Raw genomic sequence first — 23,974 nt, forward strand, 5'->3', positions numbered from 1 at the left:
TTTTTCCCAGTGTGCTCAGAGAAAAATGTAGGAAATATAAATAAATAAATAAATAAATAAATAATAAGATATAGATTGTGTACTCCTACTTTAAATATTTGATCCCAAATTATTTGTGTGTGGAGGGTCTAATCTTAAGTGTCTTCTTTTTTAAAAAACTTGCAGTTTATTGTAAATTTATTTTAAAAAGTTATAATATGTGAAAGAAATTTGTTCTGTTCAATAAGTGGATCTGTGCATTAGTTCTCTTAAGTGTGCTTACAACGTATCTGCTAAGATCACCCGAGAAATATCTGCATGTGTAAAAAGCTGCAGAATTAAAATGGCAGCTTTTTTTTTAAAGCAGGAAAGCTATTCCCATATTTACACAATAACTTTAGTTTTAGTAAACTGTAACAGTTATTCAGAAAATTCTGTGTAAAATTACTTTTAAAGGTAGGTGTCCCAAACATGTAATTTAATGATTTGGCAAAGCAAAATAAAATAATAGGGAAAGCTTTGTATTTGTATTTGTATGTGTTGCTCATGCAGTAGTTTTACTGGTGCCATTTCACTGATAAGAGTAACATGGCAATATTAGCACAATTAATTTCATATTGTCTTTGAAATTATTCTTTTAGTCTGTAAATCTGTAAATCTATTTTTATTTTTGCTGTATTTCAGTTTTTTCATTCTTCATGGAGCTTTGACTGCTAAGGAACCTAGCAAACCACATTCACCCAGATACTAGCCCTAGCTAAACAGACTTTATGTGTACTTCTTAGGAAGACAAAATCTCCTCTTCCCCCCCTCCCCCATAATTACCTGTGAATTAGGGGAAGGGGGGGTTGTCTTATATTTGCTGAGAAGATGCTTCCATTAAAAGCAAATATTAGGAAGGAAGTGCAAATGGCTTCAGAACACACATGCCTTTGAAAATTAGCTTTCAGTTGAGAGGGGCTAATGGCTTGTGGATTTTAACCTTTTCCTAATACCTAAACAGAACTTCTGTCACTTTTCCTCCTTTTATTGTTCAATTATTTCTTTCCTTTGACTCATCTCCATCCAGTTTTATTCCCCCTTTCTCTTTCCTTCCTTTCCTAATGCAATTACCCTTTCTATTTGCTCCATCTCTCTCTCTCTCTCTCAACTTCATTTTTACAAATGGATTATTTTATTTTGTAAGCAATTGCTTTTAATCAGTATAGCTTTGGAGTGACTTTTGCTAAGTAGTTGCACATATACAATATAGAGAAATAGATCATTTGAATGTCTCTTTTGGGGTGGGTGGGAATCTTCTTGATTTGGGAGTAGGCTGGAGTGGGCCATCAGGGGTGAACAAGGTGAGAGAAGTGAGCATTGCATAAGACTTTTGTCTGTACTTTTTAAAGACAACTAGAATGTAAAATAAGCAAACAATGCAAAACATATATACATATTAGATAGAATATTATGCAACAAACTATTTTGGTGCAAAGGAAACTGACTTGGAATTCCCAAGTTTTACAAGCTTAATATTATCATATATAAAAGAAGTCAAATTCATTGTTTTGTTGTGTATCTGTATCTTTCTGTAGTCAGAATCATATAAGAGATTATGTAAATTGGAGGTATTGTAAAATTTGTAGAAGTATCAAAAACTCCTGAGGAGAGTTAGGGTTAGGGTTGAATGTGAATGTGTTTAGTGACAGAATATTAAGAAGGAATGAGTTGAAAGGTGGGATGGGGTAGGGGATGAAAAGCAGTTACCGGATTTTTTTTTTTTTTAAGCATATACTTGCTTTCTATCATTCTTCAGGGGTTTAATTCAAGACTCTCTTTCTTGTTGAATCTGAAGATTTTGAGGAGTACTCATTTGTATTTTTCAAAGCTGTTGCTTGCTTTTCAGCAAAAGGTCTGGGCTGTCATTTCTGGAGTTGGGTGTTTTTCTTTCTGTGCAGATGCTCTTTAATAAATTGGATTGTACTTGACAACAAGTCCATTTTACTTTCAAGCTGATTATTAATGTTATAAGAAAATAAAGTATCCCAATGTAATGTATCTTCATGAGTATCTCAGTATGATACTGCTACTGGAGAGTATGAAGCTGCTTCTGCATCTTTTCTAAATTCTCTATTTTTCAGCTACAGCAATCACAATGCTGCTTATGGCAGGGAAGATCACTGAGGGCTTGTTTAGATTAACCAGTAACCTTTCCACTTTTTGTCAGTAGCCTAATTGTCATGGGGTGACAGTATTTATTATAAAAGTACAGCTAACAGTTCAGCTTTTTTCATGAAGAATGCCTTCAAAGCTGTAGTAGCAGTTGATTTAGTGAAGAAAATTTTTAAAAACAACTGCTACTTGTAGTTGCATTGTTTAGTAAAGGTATTAATAATGTTCCTGAAGGTATTTGAATGTGATGTAACCGCAATTTATGTTCCATTTGTTGAGGCCTTAGTTATGTAGTTGCTATAGTTAATACTTGTCAAATTGAGCATATGCTGGGAGAAGTAGAGAATGACATTATTTATGTGCACATCGAGTTGCAGTCAATAGATGTGCTATTTTACATTGTCAGCCTTATATAAATATTGCATTGAGCTAAAATACTCTGATATAATTGGCTGGGTATATTTTGAAATATATCATGATGTTATCTTATAGCTATTACAGTGCTCCAGGTTGCCAGCCCTGAGGTTCCACATATATTGCTTTAAAAATTGACTGCCCCTCATAGTAAAAATCATTTTGACAATGTTAACAGGGAAGAGCTGAAGAATTTTTTGATGAGCAGTGTTTACATACTTGAATATTTGGTTAAGATTATTTATTGATTAGATAATTTAATCATCATGTTATGTTTTTCCAGTACAGCAGTTCTGAAATAAAGTAGAAAGTTTATAGTTGTGGCAGTTTTCAAATATGTACGCTAGCTAGTAAGGTCTTGAGAGTTGTTAATGGTTGTTGTTATGCTACTTACTGCTTAGACAGAACTAAGTTATCACAGATTCTTAGTTATAACACATGTTCTTGTACCACGACAAAAAGTCTATTTGGTCCATGTGTATGAACTATTATGTTCTTTCTTAATTGTTCCTGAGAATTTAAAGTGGCAATCAGTTTGACTGCTTAAATTAAGCAGTTATAACTAAAAACAGTTTTATAAGGCTGTTGAAATAGTAATGCTGTGATTTTCCTAAATTTAATAATTCTAAGTATTAATTTTGAGAATTCTGAATTATGTATGATCAGTTTACAGAATAGTGCAGAGAATGGAAGCTCTGGCCCATCAAGCCTTGAGCAAAGCCTCAACTTTTCTAATCTTCCATAACCTAGCGAATGAATGAATGAAAGAATGAATGTCAGGAGTGCCAACAGGAACAACTATTTCATCCATTGCCCAATTTTTCCTCTAGAGAGTTAAGGACAAGGCATTTGGGAAGCGGCCAATAAGACGACCAGGTCCTGCCTCTCACTTTTCCTTATCTAATTAAGTGCACCAGGTTTATGCCAGTTTGTCCAACACCTGTCTTCTCAAGTGGTTGTCTGCTTGTGGCTTATGGGAGTTGTACATTTTTTTAGCAAGATTAATTAACTTGACTAAATGCACCATCTTTCTATGATCAGCACTAATTAAACAATTGATCTCACTGGAAGTGAAATACAAAGAAATGTATTGAAAAAATACACAAGGCTAGAAATAATAGTAGCTTATGTTCCTGATTTTTGGATGTTAAGAAGGAGTCCTCAGATTTAGATATATTGAAAAACTTTTATTTTGAGCAAGGATTTTTTTTCATAGTACCACTACAACTGGAAAGCATTAGGAATGGCAGTAGAAATGTGTGTGGCTGAAGAGGATCTTCTAGACACAGTCAAAGTAGTAATGTTTGCCATTTTAGTGTTATATAATATATGTGTTCACTGGTCCTTAAAAGATGTAATGTACCTTCCATGAAAAACACTGAAATTTAAAACATTGGCAGTCTCCAAGAGTTTTTAGTTTATTCCTGTTCTTGTTATACTGATCTAAAATTCACCCATTTGATGTCAAAGTATTCCAGTTTAATATTCTTGTGCTTACAGATTATTTGCTGTTAAAGTAGAATATCCCCTGGATTCATATACTTTTTCTACTTAGTGTAGAGTAATTCAGTTGGTTGGTCTAAACAATCATATTTAAGCTTATTTTAATCAAAATGAATCAAATTGACTCTGTTTATTTCATTGCAGGATCTGGAATTCCATGGAGTTATGAGGTTTTATTTTCAAGACAAAGCAGCTGGAAATTTTGCAACAAAGTGTATCCGTGTGTCTAGCACTGCCACAACTCAGGATGTGATAGAAACACTTGCAGAAAAATTCCGGCCAGATATGCGAATGTTATCATCCCCAAAATATTCACTTTATGAGGTGCACGTCAGTGGAGGTTAGTGTATTCAATTTGGGGCTCTTAAATAACAGCAAGAGTGAAAAAAAATAGGCTTCAGAGATTACCTTGTTTCACTCAATTTCAGCAGTTATATTTGTTTGAGAAAAAAACTGGCAGTGACATAGTAAAACTTAAGAATGTCAAAATAGGTTAGCAGGCAAAATGTATAAAATCAGAATATTCCAATACCTTTGTAGGATTGTGGGATCACAAAAAATCTCCACATATTTCATTGATGTAAATCTTACAGTACTTTTTGAAGGATTGGAGGCTTGTTCAGAGTTGGGTCACTTTAGGAAACATGCCTAGAATATTGGGATTATGGCTGTGAAGCTTTTTTTTTTTTTTTTTTTTAAGGAGCCATTGCAGTTCATGAGTGTTCAGTATTAAAGTAATGGTCATCTATTGAGATCCAGTTTAGTGTAGTGGCTAAGAGGCTGGCCTAGAAACCAGGAGACTGAGTTTTTGGCCTCCCTGAGGCATGAAAGCCACCTGGGTGACTCTGGGCTAGTCACTCGCTCTCAGCCAATTCACTTCACAGGGTTGTTGTTGTGGGAAAAATAAGAGGCAGGAGTATTACTCATGTTTGCTGCCTTGAATGATATATAAAAAGGTGGGATCAAAATCTAATCATAATCATCATCTGAATTCTTTTATGCTAAAGGTTTGGCTAATGAAACAGTCATTGAAAATGGACTGGAAATTTCAGCTGGCGCAGAATATAATAGTCTTCCTCCTAACAGGAATAGAGAGGAAGGCTCACATGTAATAAGTTTTCTTTCAGCTCCCATTTATTTTTAGAAACCCATTCAGGATGCCAATATTTTTTATAAAGCACTGTCGAATCCAAGTTTAGCAGACTTAGAGACAGTGCTCTAGAATAAGCTGTTTCATTTGATATCGTATGCAAATGGGGCCTTATTAAAGGCACTTTTCCTTAGATAGGTGGAATTTGATTATAAAACATAAACTTTCAGGTTGCTTTCTCAATTATTGTAGGAAGATCATCATTAAAAGACATACTCATTTCACTTGGTGTGGGTGATAGAATTTTGTTGTTATTATTACTTTGGATTCCCGGTGACATGTCTGTAGGTTTCAGAAAGATAAAAATATCAGATTGGTATGACTTAGGAAAATTCATAAGCTGAAAACAGAATGTTTAATCCTCATTATCTTGCCAGTTTGTCGTGATTCTTATTGTGAAAAAAAATCTTTGCTCTTCTATTCTGCAAGTTGTTTAATTTGTGTCTTTCACCTTTGATAGTATCTACATTGGGGTTTTTAAAAAACAAAAGTGGTATTTTTATTCCTCTGAGATCAAGAATATTGGTGCAATTTAAATAGCTTAAATAAGAGAGAACTTGTTTTAACTGTATAGTTCCTGTGATATAAATGACATACTTTTGTTATCTGAGGAGGACAATGGTTAAATGAACACTTCCTGGGTTCCTGTTGGAGACAGTAGGTTGCAATTTAGGGGCACTAAGTTAAAGCTGGTGGGGGAGGATTGCATGATATTGACTTTTATATAAGGCTTGATTTTTTTTTAGCTTCAAAAAGGAAAGGCAACAATAGCTGCTCAGTTAAGATAGGAAATGGTTTTCTACATATTTGGTGAGAAAGATGTTTTGGGGAAAGAATACATACAAATATTTATGAAGTGTAAATGATTTATTCCTATAAAAATACGGACTGTCTTATGTGTACCTGGAATGGACACCCCTTTTCATTTGTAAGGGGAAATAGAAAAGCAATGGCTCCCTGCTCTCTTACATTGGGTGCCCTTTTCTGCATAGGAGAAAAAAAATCTCCTCCCTTACATAGAGAAGGAACAATTGTCTCTTTCCTCTTATTATGCAGAAGGACTCTGAGAAGAAAAAACGTACCTTCATTATGTGCATATGTGTATGTAGAATTTTTGGGCTTACGTTTTTGAATTAATTGAGTAATCCATCCCATGCATATACATAAATATATAGGTATGTTTAAAATAAAATAAAACATAAAACTGGTGGATCTTATGCAATACTTTGCTAATAAATAGATGAAATGCTAGTACATTTTCATATAAATATTGTTTTTTGTCAATTGGCAAGCAGTAGTAAATTAAAAGTTAAAATAGAATAATCAGTTTTGTGGTAAGCACAAAGGAAAGGCATATTTGAGCATAAGAATAGTACGTAGACCTCAACATTATCATGCAAAAACAGAAGGTATCTTTCTACAGACTTTTCAGAAATATGCATTCATACTTGGTACTGAAAGTAGTTAGATTTTAAGCCAGACCTGTATGTGTTTCTTTTTCAAATGTCTCCCTCTTTCCCCCCTTTTTCTCCAGCTGTAACAGCATACAAATCACTAATGCATTTATAATGTGCAGACTGTGTAATTTCTAAAATGTTTCACTCAGTTATGATGCTTTTATCTTTCAGAATATTTACATTTATTTTACATAAAAATTGGGGGAAGGGGTTATTCCCAGCAGTGTGTTATATCTAAAAATATATAATCATGGCAACTCAAATGAAGCAGATTACATTTGTGTAATTTATGTCAGTAGCATGATGATGTCACTTCACAAAAGTAATGTGAGGCAAATAATGTGCTTTGTACCACATTTGATACTGAACTTATATGCCAGGGCCACCAGTATAGTCAACATTTAGAAGGGGAGGGCAAGGATATTGTGTTCTGATTTTTTTCTGGACATCTCAATGAAATATGATCATAGGCTTCTTCTGGGTAGATAATATTTCTCTGGTTAAAAAAAAATAGCACTTTAACCAATTTAGTCTCCAGATTTTTCATTTTGCCATGTTTTTGTTATTGATTCCATTCCTCTCACCCTATTTATTTATTTATTTATTCATTCCTTTATTAATCTGTTTTATTGCTTTGCCCTTTTTGTTTTCATTTCTCCTCTACCTTAATGTTAGAGCTATATGACAAGTAATTCATGAAGATAAAAGACTGACAAATACAAGAATTGTAGCAAAGCACTTTTCTTTCTTCATTATGCTGTGGAGACTTATTAGCGAATTCATAAATAAAAAGCCAATATTGTCTTCCTGCTCCCAGTCAGTAGAAGGCTTGATGATTCCAGTATGGATCCATGCTGAGTGCAACTAGTGGACCAGTCTGCGGAATCCTCTTTAGAAGCAATTCCAGTATACATAAACTTTCTGACTTCCATTTCATTTGCTTTAGTCAGCAAACTCAGAGGTTACACCTATAATTTGGAATGCAGGTGTTACCTTCCATGTCATCAAATGATAGAGAGAATATAACTAGTTTCCAAAACAAGTTAATGCGTCAAATATTCAAATACTTAATGATGGACTATATGCAATATTAAATGAGCAGATTTGTATGAGAGTTGTAGATTTGTATGAGCAGATTGTATGAGAGATTTGTATGAGCAGATTTGTATGAGAGTTTTCTCTTGCTTTTCTGCCCCATCCTCCCTGGAAGGTTAACATTTCGGGAACAGGCCACTTATCTCCTGCTAAACTTTTAATGAAGACTAGAAGCTAATAACCTCATCTCCAACATTAGGAAGACAAATATTGTGAAATGTACTCCTTCTATAATAAAAGACCCACATTTCACTCCTGTTACCATGCTGCTTTTTCATACTCCATTCTAGACATGCTCCTGCTGCAACAGAAGAAGGTTTGTTCTTGATATGTGGAAGATTTTCATGCACCACTTTTAACGTGCATTTTGTAGTTTTCTTCATACAGATTTTTTACAGCTTAATAAATTGTTACAAGACAATTCCAAAGGACCTTTTCTATAATCTATAAAATTAGTTTCCAATCTTAATCCTTTAATGACATAAATTTGGCAGTGTTTCTGAACTGGAAGAGGATCTTTCTATAGAGGCAAAAACCTGACAGTTTCTTTACTTTTTGCCTCTTGGCTTAATAGAAAAAGTTCAGGTTGGAGTCTACCTAGGTACCAAGAAGAGGAAATACTTGTTTTTATCTTACTGGCCTATTATTTAGCTGACTGGTGTTTTATGCTTTAAAGAGATGACTGTCGCTTATGGTGACCTGCGACTCTATCTCTCACACTGGTTGATTGATTATGGGTCATCAAGTCATTGTTGACTCATGGCGACCGCATAGATTTTCTCCATGATGATCTGTCCCTAACCCGATCTTCTAGTGATATACCCATTGCCACTGTAGCTGAGTCCATCCACCTTGCTGCAGGTTTTCCTCTTCTTCTTTTCCTTCTACCTTTCCCAGCATTAGAGCCTTCTGTAGAGAGCTAGGTTTTTGCATAATATGTCCAAAGTAAGATAATTTGGGTCTGGTCATTTGGGCCTCAAGTGAAAACTCTGAATTGATTAGTTTGATGAAATATTTGTTTGTGTTCTTGGCCATCCAAAGTATTCTCAGGAGCCTTCTTCAACACCAAAGTTCAAAAAAGTCAATATTCTTTCTATACGGTTTCTTCAAAGTCCAACTGTTACTTCCATAGAGTGTCACAGGGAATACCTGTGGTATTTGTACGTATAGTCACATCATGGCATCTGAATATCTTTTCATGATTGCTCTGCTAAGTGGTAGTCTGTGGCATACTTCTTGTTCCTTTACTGTTGATGGTTGATCCTAAAAGGCAGAAGGTATCTACCACTTCAGTATCTTCATTAGCAATTCTAAGGCTGCTTGTTGTATCTATTGTCATTAGTTTGGTCGTCTTTATATTTAATTTTAGTCCCATTTTTTCTCCATGTTCCTTGAGTTTTATTAGTAGACCTTGCAGATCATTTGCATTTTTGGCTATTAGAGTAGTATCATCAGCATAGCACAGGTTATTGATATTTCTTCCTCCAAATTTTAAAAAAACCACTCATCTTCCAATCAGGCTTCCTTTAATATAAATTCAGCATATAGGTTGAATAAATAAAGGGAGAGTATACAGCCTTGTTTCACTCCTTTGCCAATCTGGAACCAGTGTGTTTCACCATATTCTGTCCATACTTTGGCTTCCTGGCCTGTATATCGTTTTCTTGTGAGGACAATGAGATGATCTGGGATCTCTGGTACTATTTAAATATTTATAATGAAGGACAATTGAATGGATAGCATCATCATCAATGAAACTGTTTATTTAATTCATGATTGATTCAGGAACATGGCTTTTGAATATGTTTTACTACAGTAGTTACTAGAATAAAAATCAGTAAACTGAAGTTAGGTTTAGATAATTGTATCAACTAAGTTTAGAGGAAGCATTGTTTTATATGCTGTTAGCTTAAGAATTTTTAGGAACTTAAAATGACTTGCATTCATTCTTAATTTTAAATCTTGACCTTATTAAATCTGATCTCTTCATAATTGTACATAATTTGGATGACTGCTTTTTAATAGATGGATGACTAAAAGCAAAATGACCCCCTTGACAGTAATGTATTAACTTGTGTTGCCAGGGAAGGAGATGTTTCTTAAGGTCATGGTGAAAAAAAAAAAAAAGACTAGTAAAAAAGGGGAGTTTTTTCTCACTTATTGAAGAAACTTTAAACTGTGCATGCTGATATTTTTAAAACATTGCATTGCATGTTTGGGTTTTGGACAACTACAGCTTGCTTTTAAAGCCTTTAGGCACACTTTAAATGTTCAAAGCAGGCTTTTCAGATATGATGCTTTTCATATGTACTATGACTATAATCCCAGAATTTTCATCCAGAAAAGATTGTGCTAGCTGGGAATTTTGGAAATTGTAGTCCTAACACATCTGATGGAAGTCAGGTGGGAAATGGCTGGTTCAAGTTTTAAAACTTCATATTTAATCTCCTAAATTGGGAAGCAGAGTGGACTTGGGTAGAGGAATAAAAATCTGCTCATGGTGCAGTGTAATTATTAAATCTTGGCTTTGTTTAACTTTCTGGCAGCACACAATTACTAGTAGTTTATTCATTTTGATAAACTGAAAGACTTGACAGTCTTCCGTTGTGGTACAAGATCAGCCTGTTAACTAAATGTGTTTACTGTATCATTTCTTAACTTCTGTGTTAATTGTCAGTATTCTGCAGTGATTGATCTTGCCTTTTTTCTCTTATTTTGAAGAAGAAAGAAGATTGGATATAGATGAGAAGCCTCTAGTTGTACAGTTAAATTGGAACAAAGATGATCGTGAAGGAAGATTTGTGCTTAAGAATGAAAATGATGCGCTTCCTCCAAAGGTAAAAAGCAGCAATATAAATATATATTTGACCTGCGTTTGTGTGTGAATTCTTTCTTGGCTATGTTTATAAATATTAACTGTCAGTATATTGTAGGTTTTTTGTAAATGTATTCTCATTTTGTAGTCAATGAATGTGCCTTTACAGACAGTCATATTGTCTTGGCACAGTTCTGTTAGGCAGAGTGTTAGCTTAACTGCTGGGATTAAGCAGTTAATGCTAATTGATTCAAGTACTGCTTTTAAACAGTAGAAAGTTTTTGTTGGAATGGAAATGTTAAATAATTCCATAGGCATGTGGAAAATAGTGACTACAGATTTTACATGTTTCTGTGTGTGATAAAATACTGAATGTTCATGTGTGCATTCTAATTCATTTGGTTTTGTTTAAAATAACATTCTTAGAATGCTACTGTATTTTTTTAATATTCAGTAAGCTGACTTGATTCATATATTCTGATAATTAGGTTGATAGACAGTAAATATTGGTGAACTACATCTTATGTATTGATGTTTTATAATAAAAATCAAGAAAAAAATATAGGTTTTTCCATTACAGATATTCTTTGCTAGCTAAAAATATATGTGCCCTGAAACAACTTCTTTGTCTATAACATAGTCAGTTTGGGTCTGTGAACGTGAGTCAAAGATCATCCACATTTGCATGTAACACTGAACTATGTTTTATCAATATACTGGCAAATCCAAATGAACTGAACCAAAATATTGGGCTTGTGCACACCCCTTTGGAAATTTAATTTCTACAGAAACCCTGCTCAAATCAGGGATTTTGGTTTGAAATCAATTCTGACAGTTTAATAGTAAGCCAGCTTTAAGCCAAGAAAAATGAAATTGGTTTGTTAAAATAATCAGAACTTCTTTTAAACAAGAATCTTTGGTTGAAAGATAACACCAAAGCTGAATTCTGTGAAAATAAAAAATAGTCATTCTCCAGACAATGTAAAAATTGTCATTTTGGAGAAGCTTCCCACTGATACATATCTTAAACTCATGTAGCTGTATCCACATAGGGCCAAACTTCATTCAGCATTGTGAATGAATTGTAATCATTCTGTGTTAATCATCTTGGTCACATGTTGGGACCATTCTTTCTGATCCTTTAGTATACTCTTTGTCAAATGTATAAATTATAATTCTCATCACCATTGGTATTTATGTTCCAAATAAGAGGTATCTGCTTTGGAAAATAATATAATTAAATGAATAATAAAAGTAATAAAATTGGCATGTTTCAGAAGGCTCAGAGCAATGGCCCTGAAAAACAAGAAAAAGAAGGAGTGATCCAAAACTTTAAGCGGACCCTATCAAAGAAAGAAAAGAAGGAAAAAAAGAGGCGAGAAAAAGAAGCACAGCAACAAGCTTTAGACAATCACGGGCCATTTCATGGAGATGATATGTGAGTCTCAAATCATAAAATTACAGAAACTGTTAAAATACGGGTTTGTTTTATTACTTTACTGATAGGTTCTTACCACATAACTTATTGATTATGGGGTAGAACTAAAAAGTTTTTTACGTGCAGAACAGCATTTCCATTCATATAATATGGTCCCCACTCTCAGATTCTGATCACGGGGTTCCCTGGGTTAAGAACACCTGGGTTACAGGTGACCCATAATTAACAACATAGTTATAGGAAGTTTGCAAAATAGTGGCTTACAGCTGAAGTGCTGCGTGATTACCAAGGATCAACTTCAGGGAAGGGAGATAAGTGTTATGTTCCTGGTACTTGAAGTATTATAGAAAACTCTACCCACTTGATAACAGTGCAAACAGAATCAGGTAGTCCTTGGGTTAAAAACGCCCAGTTTACAGACGACCCATAGTTAAGAACGGAGCCTATTGTAGCAAAATTCGAGTTAAATACACAATGATTTGAGTTAAATACACAATGGTTTGAGTTAATTATACAATACTATTTATACAGTATTATACAATAATACTGTTCTGGCTTACATACAAATTTGACTTAAGGACAGACCTCGGGAACAGAACTGGTTCTTAAACTGGGGACTACCTGTATTTCTCTTTTCCTTTAATGTATCTTATGGCAACTTCGAGAGTTGCACCGCTCTCAGAATATTATAGGATACAGTGAGTTGCTGTGCAGAAAAGATGGAAGTAAAGCCTCTTAGTGCAAACAAAAATTTCTTCTTTGAATTTAACTTATTTAAAGTTAATTTAAGTTAACGTATTTAACCTGTTACTTTACACTTGGAAAAAGGGAATATTATAATCAGTTCTAAAATACATTATCTCTTTTTTAGGGACATAAATGCATTATCAGATTTTATTTTATTATTTGCAACATGGGGAAGGAGAACAATCTGAGCAGAACAGAATATACACATAGAAGAACAGTCTGTAGAGTGTCTCTGGTGCCCTCCTGCACCAGTTGACCTTTAGGCTGCTTTTGTCTTAGTCAATTGCCTCTTTCCCCAAGGGGGGAAAAGATTATTCCAGGAGCTTGGGGTGGTATGTATAATATAGTACTCCTATCTCCATTTTTTCTCACTACAACTCTCTGAGTTAGTTTGGGCTGAGAGAGTCTAGCCCAAAATGATGCAGTGAGCTTCAGTCATTGAGGGTGGACTGGAACCTGAGCCTCTCCCCTCCTTGCTATTAAGCTTTCAAAGAACTTTCTGAATTCAAAATATTGTATACCACTTCTCTGTTCAATGATTCTTTTTAAAGGTAACACTCTCAAATAATTTCAAATACTTTTGATTCTTTTAGTATGTAACCAGTAATTAAGAATTATGAGTGCCCTTTCCTCTATAGGTAGTCCCCAGTTTAAGAATGAGTTCCATTCCCGAGGTCTGTCCTTAAGTTGAATTTGTACATAAGCCAGAATAGTATTATATAATATCATATAAGTATTTGTGTAATGAACTCAAACCATTGTGTATTTAACTTGAATCATTGTGTATTTAACTCAAATTTTGCTAAAATAGGCTCCTTTATTAACTATGGGCCATCTGTAACCGGGGTGTTCTTAACCCAGGGACTACCTGTGGTAAGTTTCCACATGTGTGCTCTTAATATGCATGCATACTCATCCCTCAATATCCTTGGAATTACTTTAAGCAGGATTTTGGGGGAAAATGGAAAAGCAGTGAGGTTTCCTCATTTCTCTTAGTGATGCATTTGATATTGCTAAGATTCTAGAACTATTTGTCACAAGAAAATTGTGATAGTGTTCTAGAAGCTGGTTGATGAGATGATAAGCTGGTTTTGGGGAGCAGATGACTGGTTTCCTCCATTAATGGCTGCAATAAATCACTGATTATCTGGCCAGTGGGTGATGTACCTTTAAGTAACTGAGGTACATATGCAGTTCCTGGGCTGTTGGTTACACATTCATGCTTTATATATAACTTCAGTGTAGAAAATATATGTTTTATATTTTTTAAGGGAAAAATAATATGTACTTGCATATTTCATAATGTTTTAATAGTTCTTGAAATTTCTTTTGGCAGTGAAAACTCTCGTCTTGCAGCAGAAGTCTACAAAGATATGCCTGAGACCAGTTTTACTCGAACAATATCCAACCCAGAAGTGGTAATGAAACGGCGGAGACAACAGAAGCTAGAAAAAAGAATGCAAGAATTTCGGAGTTCTGATGGCAGGCCAGATTCAGGTGAAAGTGTAGATTAAAATCAAGGAATTTATGTGGTGGGTGAAGGAATATTGGTGCCTTAGCAGGGTGTACAAAACTTCAAATTTGAATCATTTCTGTAATCAAAACATACCATATATACTTGTGAATAAGCCAAGAATTTTACGTGCCAAAATGCACCCTAGAAATTGGGTTCGGCTTATCCATGGATGGGCTTATCTGCAAGTATGTACAGTAATACTTTTTTAAAATACCTGTATATCCCATATATACTCGCAGATAAGCCCATTCACGGATAAGGTGACCCTTGAATTTTTAACCAAAATTACCATGAAAATGGCTAATCCGTGGATTACCCCCAGATAAGCCAATTGTGAAAATTAAAACATACGAAAATTTTGAGGGTCGGCTTATCTGCAAGTGGCACATTCTTCATGGTATTTTATTTAAAAATTCAAGAGTTTGCTTATCCGCAGATGGGCTTTTATGCGAGTATATACAGTAACTTTTTTTTATTCAAACAAGTTGTGTTGCATTTGAAACTCTTGTTTTGTACTAAAATGGGCTGATGTAATGGTATGTGGGAATCACCTTGAGAAATGGGGAAGAGACACAGCCAGAGCAATGGTCGGATAAGAGGCAGCTTAACCTGCAGCAGGAATGTGGGCATGGCAAATGTCTCAGAAAGGACCCTCCCTAGTTTCTTGAGCTGTAAAGGTGGGGGTGAAATGTACATTCAGACTTGCAAGATTCTGTTAATGTAACCTAACAATAAAGTAGAATTAGTTCATCTGGGTGTGCTTCTTGTCTGGACTACCCTGCAAGGCTCACAGCTGCCTTAATCATTCTATAAATCTTTTGAGCTCAAAACAACTGTTTCAAGCTTGAAAGACTGCCACAATATTTGAGACAATCTGCTCCAAGTGTGAAAGAATTGTTTTGTACTTAAAAGGGGAAATGTAGAATTTAAAACATTTTGCACACTTCTGTATTGTAGCTTTTGCGGTGGCTTCCTGTAGACCCATTTTGCACAGTTTAGATATGTGTTCCATGTTACTCATTAAAATAATAATTCTCAATATTTAAATCTGAGTGCTGTATTCTAATGTCAGATGTACACAGGTGCATTCTTGGTGCTTCCCTTCCTGTTTTTGAAGAATTGTGTTTAAAAATAGAATAAAAGTCATCCAATGTATGTATCATATTTATTTTGAAGAGACAAGTATATAAAACACATTATTAAAAATTCTAATGAAATCATAAAATAAAATTACAGTGCATAATTAGGAATAATGCAACCACTATTCATCTATGACATGACCTTTTTTACCAATAGAAGAGAATATGTGTAGCTCATGGTTGAACTGTGGAGTCCTTGGGGCTCTCTGAGCTTGGTTGTTTTCTTGGAAACGTTTTGTTACCTGGCTAGGTAACATCTTCAGTTAGATGCACTGAAGATGTTACTTAGCCGGGTAGCAAAATGTCTGCAAAAAAAACAACCAAGCTCAGAGAATCCCAAGGACTCCTCGTGACCCCCTTTTTTTTTTAATGTAGAGCCAACTCCAGTCTCTTCCAGAGGTTCTTGGTTAGTCTTCAGGAAGAGGCAGACCAGATGGTCTTCTCATGGAAAGGGAATTTCAGAGACACATACCACTTTGGAAAATATTGTTAGGTTAACAGCCTTGATATGGATTTCAGACAGATAGAATACAATAAACTTTTGGTTTAATGGCATTGTTTAGGTACAATGGATAAAATTTTCATTGGGACAGCAATGCAGTATATTGGATTTGTCCATTATTTCAGCAAGCAGTCTGGACAGTAGTGGCTGCTTTCCCTAAAAAATAAATATGCTTTTGTGCATGTTTCATATTTGAGTTCCAAGTGAAGGAAAGAATACTCTTGGAAGATTTGACAGACCAGTGGGATATGCACATCCTTAATGTTTTGAGTTCCTCGTGAGCGAAGAGGGGAGGTTGAGAAGGTACTGGGAAGATTGGCTGGCACAATGGGTTGTAGCAGTGGCTAAATAAGGAGAAGGGAGACTGGACGGATGCTGGGAAGATCAGGTGGGTGGTGGTGCACTGGGTTTCAGTTGATAGAGGGATGTGGGAAGGTGCTGGGATAATTGATCAAACAGCTGGGTGGACTAGTAGGCAATGCATTGGGGTAGCTGCAGTAGTGGTTATATTTTCTCCTACCCTGCTTTGGCTGCTACCTCCACTAACACTTCTTTGCTGATAGAGCAGTTAGAGAAAAAGAGTCCTTCAGCTGTCCCTAAGGCTGGCATTGACATCTCTTAGAGAACTGTCTTCATAAATTCCTATCATCCTCAAAAGAAGTAATGGGCTTTTTTCTCTGTAGTTGACACTGGGAAGGGGGGGAAAAAGTGGGTATTTTTGGATTTAATGAGCATTCTGTTTCAGAGTGCATGCCTCCCCCTCCTTTTGAATGATCTGTTCTCTATTTAACAGATCAATCTCTATTTTACTATATAGAAAGCAGAAGCTCAAAAAGCAAAATAGTGATGGTAGAATGGAGGAAAATTAATTTATCCAGTTGATTTTTCTTAGCAGATTAGCCACTTTAGATGAAGGTGAACATCTCCACTTCTCAAGCTTAAATTGGAGGCAAAAGCAAATTGGGATATAGATCTTGAAGAACAGGTGCTATTATTGTTTATTAACAGTTTTGCCCATACAAAATCCAAACATGGTTCAGAAAGTATCTCAGTGAAGAGCACATTGTAGCACTGTAGTCTGTATACTTCACAAGGTTTAAATCTCCAATTACCACAAAAGGATCTGGGCAGAATATCATGAGATGGAGAAAATGCAAACCTGACTGCAAAACCAGTTCCCAAGGTAGAAACCTTCAATCTGGAACAGAATTGATTGAATAAGTTCAAAGACTTTTAGATCATGTTTACTTGTTTCTGTTTTGACTAGTAATTGGCACCTTGAGGATGTGTTGCACTTGTCTCTTTTTTTAATGTCATATTTAACATCATTTTTAAATATATCATCTTCTCTGAAGATATCTTAAGACAATATTCCAAGTTGTCCTTGCAAGAAGCAATACTGCTTAAGTAATTTGGCTTATATTATGTTTCAGGCAAATTTAGCAATGCAAAAGTATGCATGTAGTAGGCCCTGGAATCTACAGGGCTTTGATGGAGGAAAAATAGTGCCTTCAGTGCAGCTAGTTTGCATCATTTGGTGAAAGAAGACAACTGAAGAGTATTAATCATACAGAAGACATTTTCCTTGGCAAGTGAAGCTTCCTTCAGTCAGAGAACAGCATGCAATTTTCCTAAAAGCCCTATCTTTTGAAAATGCCAAGTTCGCCCTTGGAGAATTAGGGTTTTATAGTTACGTTGATTATATTTGTTAATGAAAGCATGGTGTTTTGCAGAAATAGTCTTTGTTTTGAGAAAGATCCTTCATTTTGAAATTTTTATTGGGAAGTTAATGAGATTTATGAAAGAAAGCAAATCATATATCACAGTATATAACTTGAATAAATAATGTATTTTTTAGGTGGAACACTAAGGATTTATGCAGACAGTTTGAAACCAAATATACCATACAAGACAATCCTACTGTCTACTACAGATACTGCAGATTTTGCAGTTATTGAGGCACTGGAGAAGTATAGCCTGGAAAAGGAAAATCCCAAGGATTACTGTATTGCTCGTGTGAGTAAATTGATGAAAGAAAATAGGCCCAGAGTAGTTAACTTTCTCTCAACATTTGAAATCTTTAAATGCTATCTAATTTGGATTTTATATCTGCTACTTTATATTATTACTGATAAGAGAATACTTTTATTTCTTAGCCAATACACAGTGTTAACACAGTAAATGTTTTGTTTTTTTTATTTGATTGGATTGAATTGGATTTGACTTGTCTACTGGTAGCCAAGTAGTAACTTTAAGTGTTATTCTGGATTGGTTAAATTAATTAAATTATTTGTTTTTCCTTGCTTTTATTTCTTTAGGGCTCTCACAGCAGCTTCAATAAGGCAATACAAATCAGAATAAACATGTAAAAATAAATAAGCTATTTTCAAGATAATTCTTTTGAAAAAACCTTTAAAGATTTTGCAGGATCCATGTTCAATTTGCATTACAGAGGAGATAACTTTATAGACTTTAAAGAGCTGTATAAGCAGATTTCAATTTAACAAACACAATTCCTCTGCTCTCTTCATCTTTGTATCTCTTTTACCCTCTCACAACCTTAAATCTTCCGCAGACAATCTCCCAGATCTATGAAATTTGCAGTAAGTATGTGAGATGTAGGTAGGAAGGAAGAGCTTAATGTTCTGTTTTACTAAGTAAAAAGATGCATAGTGCCTTGATCAAAATTGGGATTATTGGGGAAGGCTAATCCTCAATTGTCTACTGACTGTAGAAGCAAAGCTAAAAGAACCAGAGATGCAGTGATAATACTTAAGCCATATTATATCTGTTTCCCCTTTTCTACTTTGTAATACTGAAGCTCAAAAGTATGAGATATGCTTAATAATGTTGTCCTTGAGTAGCAAATTAAACTGAAGTATGAGCAGAGTGTAGACTGAAGCATATTATTATTACAAATAGTATGGAAACTTTCTGTCTTCTTATACTTTGTCTTTTCTGTAGGTCATGCTTCCTCCTGGCGCCCAGCATTCTGATGATAATGGTGCTAAAGAATCTATCCTTGATGACGATGAATGCCCACTTCAAATATTCAGGGAATGGCCAAGTGACAAAGGTAACTTTAGTTTTACAGAACATTTAACACAACATAGTGGCTCTACTTTGACACAGTACCATTAGTGAGTTGTGAACAAGTCTGAAGGGTCTGAGATTTGTGCCTAGACTTTGGAATAAATCAGAAGAGACTTTCCTGCAGTACTTGAATCTAGATTGAAACATGCTGTATGTGCCTCAGTGGCTGAAAAGTCAAACAGTGGTTTGGATAGCCTTAGAGTTCAAGGCTGAAGAACAGGATTGAGTGAAAGGATAATTTAATAATTCATAAAAAGAAGGTCTGTATAGTGAGGTTTGTGTAGGTCCATTACATAGTACCAGATAAGAATTGGTAGTAGATCTGAATATAATTTGATTTTGTAGTGAAGTGGCTGTAACTTTGTAATGCGACATTATGACAGCATTGACGATTGGCCATTTAATGTAGTTAATTTATGCTTCTATTTTTCAGGTCAGTATTAAATGATCTGTTTGTGATTTTGTATTTTAGGAATATTAGTCTTTCAGTTAAAAAGGCGGCCACCTGATTATGTCCCAAAGAAGTTGAAGAAGCAAGTTGACGTAAAGCTATTAAAAGGAAAGGAAAGAATTGACAGGTCTGGTTATGGCTCTTCTCTTCCCCCTGAGAAGCTACCTTATCTGGTTGAACTAAGTCCAGGTAAGAATTATGTTATTAAAATATTATTTGTGTTTAGAGTGATTGGCTTTCAGAATTACTCTTGACAATTTCTGAGAGTTCCAGCCTGGGATGTGTAGATGTGATTTGTACTGCTTTATAGAAAAGAAGAGGGATAGAGGATGCTCTAATTGTGTCTTCCAGGGATAGCTAGAGAAAGCCATTGGAGCATTTTCCCATAATGTTATATTTATGTTAGATAAGCTATACACAGAACCAGAACAAGAGTTGTTACAAATATATTGTATAAAATCTTTGTGCTTCAGAAGTGTAGCAATAGTAAAATAGTTTCCTTAAATTTTAACTGTGTTAGCTTAATTAAAGCAGGTTCTCAATTCAAATAATCAAAGAAGTGTTCCACAAGGAAAAGGTCATTAGTTTAAGGTTCATAACAACTTTTCAAACATTGAAATGTATGAAGTCTTTTCATACATTGATATAAATGTCCCTGATGAGTTGGGAATGAAGTGTACCACAATATTCCGTTAAAGATAAATGTATTAAATAAAAACTTTACTTTGAAACACAACCACTTTACTTTGGGTACAATTGGCAGTTTTTCATTAACCAGTGTTTGGTTTTACTCCTGGGTTGATAATATTTTTTCAAGATCATATCTGGGATGATATAATCTAGGAAACCCATTCCACTAGAGATGCCCAAATCTTGCTTTGCTTTCCCTTCTCTCTCCTTGCCTTGCAGAGTCAGTCCTTCGTCCCTCCCTTCCCCTGTCAAAGAGATCTTGCTTATTTGCTCACTGTCTTTCCTACTTCTTGCCTAGCAGAGACCATTGTGGTGAAAGAGCAAAGATGACCTCCTCCTCACCTACTGCCTCCTTCCCTCTCTCAGACAGCCTTTGCCTCAAACAAGTCTCTCCTGGCCCAGCCTCATCTCCCTGCTGCTTCTGTGTGGAGGATTTGTCTCCTCAGAAGCAGTGCCTGCCACAGAACATGAGATGGGGATGGGGGGTCTTGGAGGGCAGGACTGCTCTGCACAAGCCCTCAAGGTGCTGATGGCTTGATCCAGGCAACCAGGGCCTGCTGTTGCTGGGAGGTCCACTGGGTTGGGCTGAGGTGTGATGCTGCCAGGCCACTCCTCTTCCTGGAGAGCATCCCATGATCCAGCATGTGTGTTTACATAGTTCTCAGTGCCCATGCCTTGCTGGGCAGCATCTTTAGTGCCTACAAAGTGGGCTTGTGGACCACAGAAAATGACTTGGAGGGCAGAGGGGGTGACTTAGCTGTATGCAGTCCATGGGTCATGAGTTTGAGACTCCTGGTTTAAAGCTTTATTATAGTTGTTATTTTTTACGCTACATCTATTTTATAGTTTTACATTCTGAGCCATCTAGTTAAAGTATTTTGTGCTTAGCCTAAGTACCAGGCTAATTTTAAAGATCTATCAATAGAAGAAAAATAGCTGTTTCTAACATACTATAAGTGTTGTACAAGAATTCATATAGTGCTGAATAAGTAGTCAAGTATGTACAGTGAAAGTATTTCCTCATACATAAGAATAATTTCAGTTTCATACCCTTCCCCCATTATTTTATGTTGAAGTTTAACATGAGCCATCCTAGAACAGAATATTTCTTTCAGACACAGTCAAACACCTTTGTATTTTAGTCATTATTTTATAAGGTGCTATTGAAATATTAAATTATTTCTCTTATAAAATTAGAAGCACGTGTCACTTCCATATTTCTAAATTCCTGCTTTTAGAACGTGTTAAATGATAATTGATTGTATTCACTCTATATGTTTGCATGATCGCTGATAAGACATAACTTCCGATTAAAATGGAACAACTACAGTGTCTTGGCTTGTTGAAAGACTTAGGACAGTTCTGAAGAAAGGTTCTGTGACTGTGCATCAGGCGTATTTGACATGATTGCAGCAGAAATGTGGCAGAGCCTATTAAAAGTAAGAGATTGATTTTAAGGAGATAAGGGCAGAGGGCTGACAAGGGAAAGCGCATGAAAGATTCCTATACGAACAGTGTGGTCGTATAAATTTAGTAACAGAAGTACTGAACAGTTCTTTTGTAAAGCATTAGGTAGCAGTGCACAGTTTTAAGGAATGTTGATGCTATAGCATGTGGAGATTATCAGTGCTACTTAAGATACATTGTGATATCATGAAAGGTAATGGCCTTGGGATGTTTCTCATCAGTAAACTCACCTTGGCATTGGGCTTGTCACAAATTAGGTCAGTCACAGATTCTCAGCCTAGGCCAAAAAACCCCAACCTTTTTGCACTGGGTGAGATTTGGAATGTTGACAGCATGTTATAGGACTCCCACTAAATTGCTGGCACTGATGACCATGGTCAGTTACAAACTACCCTTTTACCAGAAGATGAAGTTGTGATACTGCTCCTGAACACCATCTCTACTTTTCCTTGATGCTCTCTACTCTTACCTTCTTTTTTTTTTCTCCCCAGGCTTATTGTACTTCCAAAGAACTCTCCAGGCTTATTGAACTTCCAAAGTATATATTGGGCGAAAAACTTTCTTTGAAATAAATATACTTGAGGCTTTAGGATTTTATTTCTGCAGCATGCTGTTTTTAAAAAAATCAAATCAAATATATTTTCTCTGTGTATGTTAGGGAAGGTGTCCACAGTACCTAGGGATAAGGCTATCTCATATTGTCTTTTTCACCATTTTGTCTGATTAAAAACATGAGTTTTGAAAGAAGAGTGAGACAAAAAATGTATGTAAGTGAAGAAAAATCTACTGAAAGTAGAAAGCAGCATTGCACAATGCTAACATGTACTGTATCTAGGCTTGTCTGTAATGTTGAAAGGTTCAAGAGTAAAGAATCTGGATTCTTTTCCTATCCATTTTCATAGGCATATACTGTAGATGCATATGCATACATTAACATGTGCATGTATTATGTGCACTGTATTATGTATAATATTCCTCATCCAGATTTTCTTGACCTCCACATTTTACTGAAACTGTATTGATACCAGGATTTTATTGGAATGCTTTTCTTACAATATACTTAAAATATACTTCATATATTAAATGTATAATATCTTCTTTTTAAAAAATAATGTGTGACTCTTCTTTTAATGTTTCTGATTTGGATGTGTAGGGAAATGGCAAGAAGAAAATTAATCATTTAAAGAAATTCCAGGTTTGCTTGAAGATTTCCTTAAAACTGTGGTTAACTGAACATGTATTGTATCTGTTAGGTTGCTGAGACCACACAATAGGAACTTTGTTTTTTTCCAGAGCTGATTTTACAACTACATTGGCTTCTGGTCTGTTCCCAAATACAATCCAAACTGTTTGCCTTTGCCTTTAAGTCTCTAAATGGCTTGGGGACCGAATACCTGAAGGGTTTACCTTTTCCAACATCAAGCTTGCCCATGTTGTTTGTTGAGATCATTTTTGGAGATCTCTCTCGATGTCCCTGCAATATGAAATCAAATAGAGGGTTGACAAAGGGAAGTACTGTTTTAATGTGCCATCCTGCAAGTTAGAATACTTTCCCCACAAGTAACTGCCTTATATTCATTAAGATTTTTCTAATGAAGGTTTTGATTTTCGTTTTAACCTTGTTTTTTTATTTGTGCTTTGGTATCTGTTATCTTTTACTATTGTCACTGACTTCCTTTTGTATTACTATTCTGTTTTTAAGTTCTGAAATGTTTTTTTTTAATTGAAAAGAGGAATAAAAATACTTTTCAGTCTTTTAATAGGAGCAATTATGTATTTAATTTGAGAGCTTTGATCATGGATTGAATCATACTATAGATTGAAAATATTTTAGTCAGTAAACTTTCTTTTACATATATTATGTCATGTAACTATATTAATAGTAGTTTTTAATAGAAATTTGGTCAAACAGTATCCTAGTCCCATGCTTTTTAGAATAAAAAAATGTGATATTGAAGATAATTCTAATTCTTCGGCAGTTTTTCTCTCCCTTAAGAGATACGTAGGGCAATTATTTATTGAAAAGGAATCTTATCCAAACAGATGTATCCTTTTCTAGACGTAATATTAAAAAAGCAACAACAAATTAATCTTGTTCTGAGCTTTCCCTGCGTATAACAGAGGACTAGGGAATCTACATATGTCAGCAAGATTACCTTAATCTGCAGTACTTGTAATGCATGGAATTATTCGTAGACAGAGGAAATGGGATATGACTTTTGTATTGCAATTAGTATGCTGACTGAGCAGTTAGTTGTCATGTTCCATGCCTATTTATTTATTGCATTTATACATTGCCTTTCTTCTGGCAGCTTAAAGTAGGGTAGATGGAGATTTTCCCTCATTTCATTCTCACAGAAATAA

At 35.1% G+C, this 23,974-nt stretch overlaps 1 protein-coding gene across 24 annotated transcripts in view; it reads left to right on the forward strand.

Moving 5' to 3' along the window:
* The window catches only part of AFDN (afadin, adherens junction formation factor), a 102,674-nt gene that overhangs the window by 13,259 nt on the left and 65,441 nt on the right, over positions 1–23,974 (forward strand). For 15 of the 24 annotated variants that reach the window (XM_088143052.1, XM_088143084.1, XM_088143125.1 and 12 more), the window contains exons 2-8: positions 4,195–4,390; positions 10,474–10,589; positions 11,845–12,005; positions 14,089–14,249; positions 17,768–17,925; positions 18,874–18,985; positions 19,475–19,642. In XM_088143052.1, the coding sequence (XP_087999178.1) occupies positions 4,195–4,390; positions 10,474–10,589; positions 11,845–12,005; positions 14,089–14,249; positions 17,768–17,925; positions 18,874–18,985; positions 19,475–19,642 (1,072 nt within the window). The remainder of the gene's footprint in view (positions 1–4,194; positions 4,391–10,473; positions 10,590–11,844; positions 12,006–14,088; positions 14,250–17,767; positions 17,926–18,873; positions 18,986–19,474; positions 19,643–23,974) is intronic. The other 9 variants (XM_088143056.1, XM_088143064.1, XM_088143077.1 and 6 more) reach the window with 1 other exon arrangement.

The sequence above is a fragment of the Python bivittatus genome, unplaced genomic scaffold, assembly GCF_059951505.1.
Source record: "Python bivittatus isolate LINGU-HERP-01145 unplaced genomic scaffold, Pbiv_v1 ctg000020_np1212, whole genome shotgun sequence".
NCBI lineage: Eukaryota > Metazoa > Chordata > Lepidosauria > Squamata > Pythonidae > Python > Python bivittatus.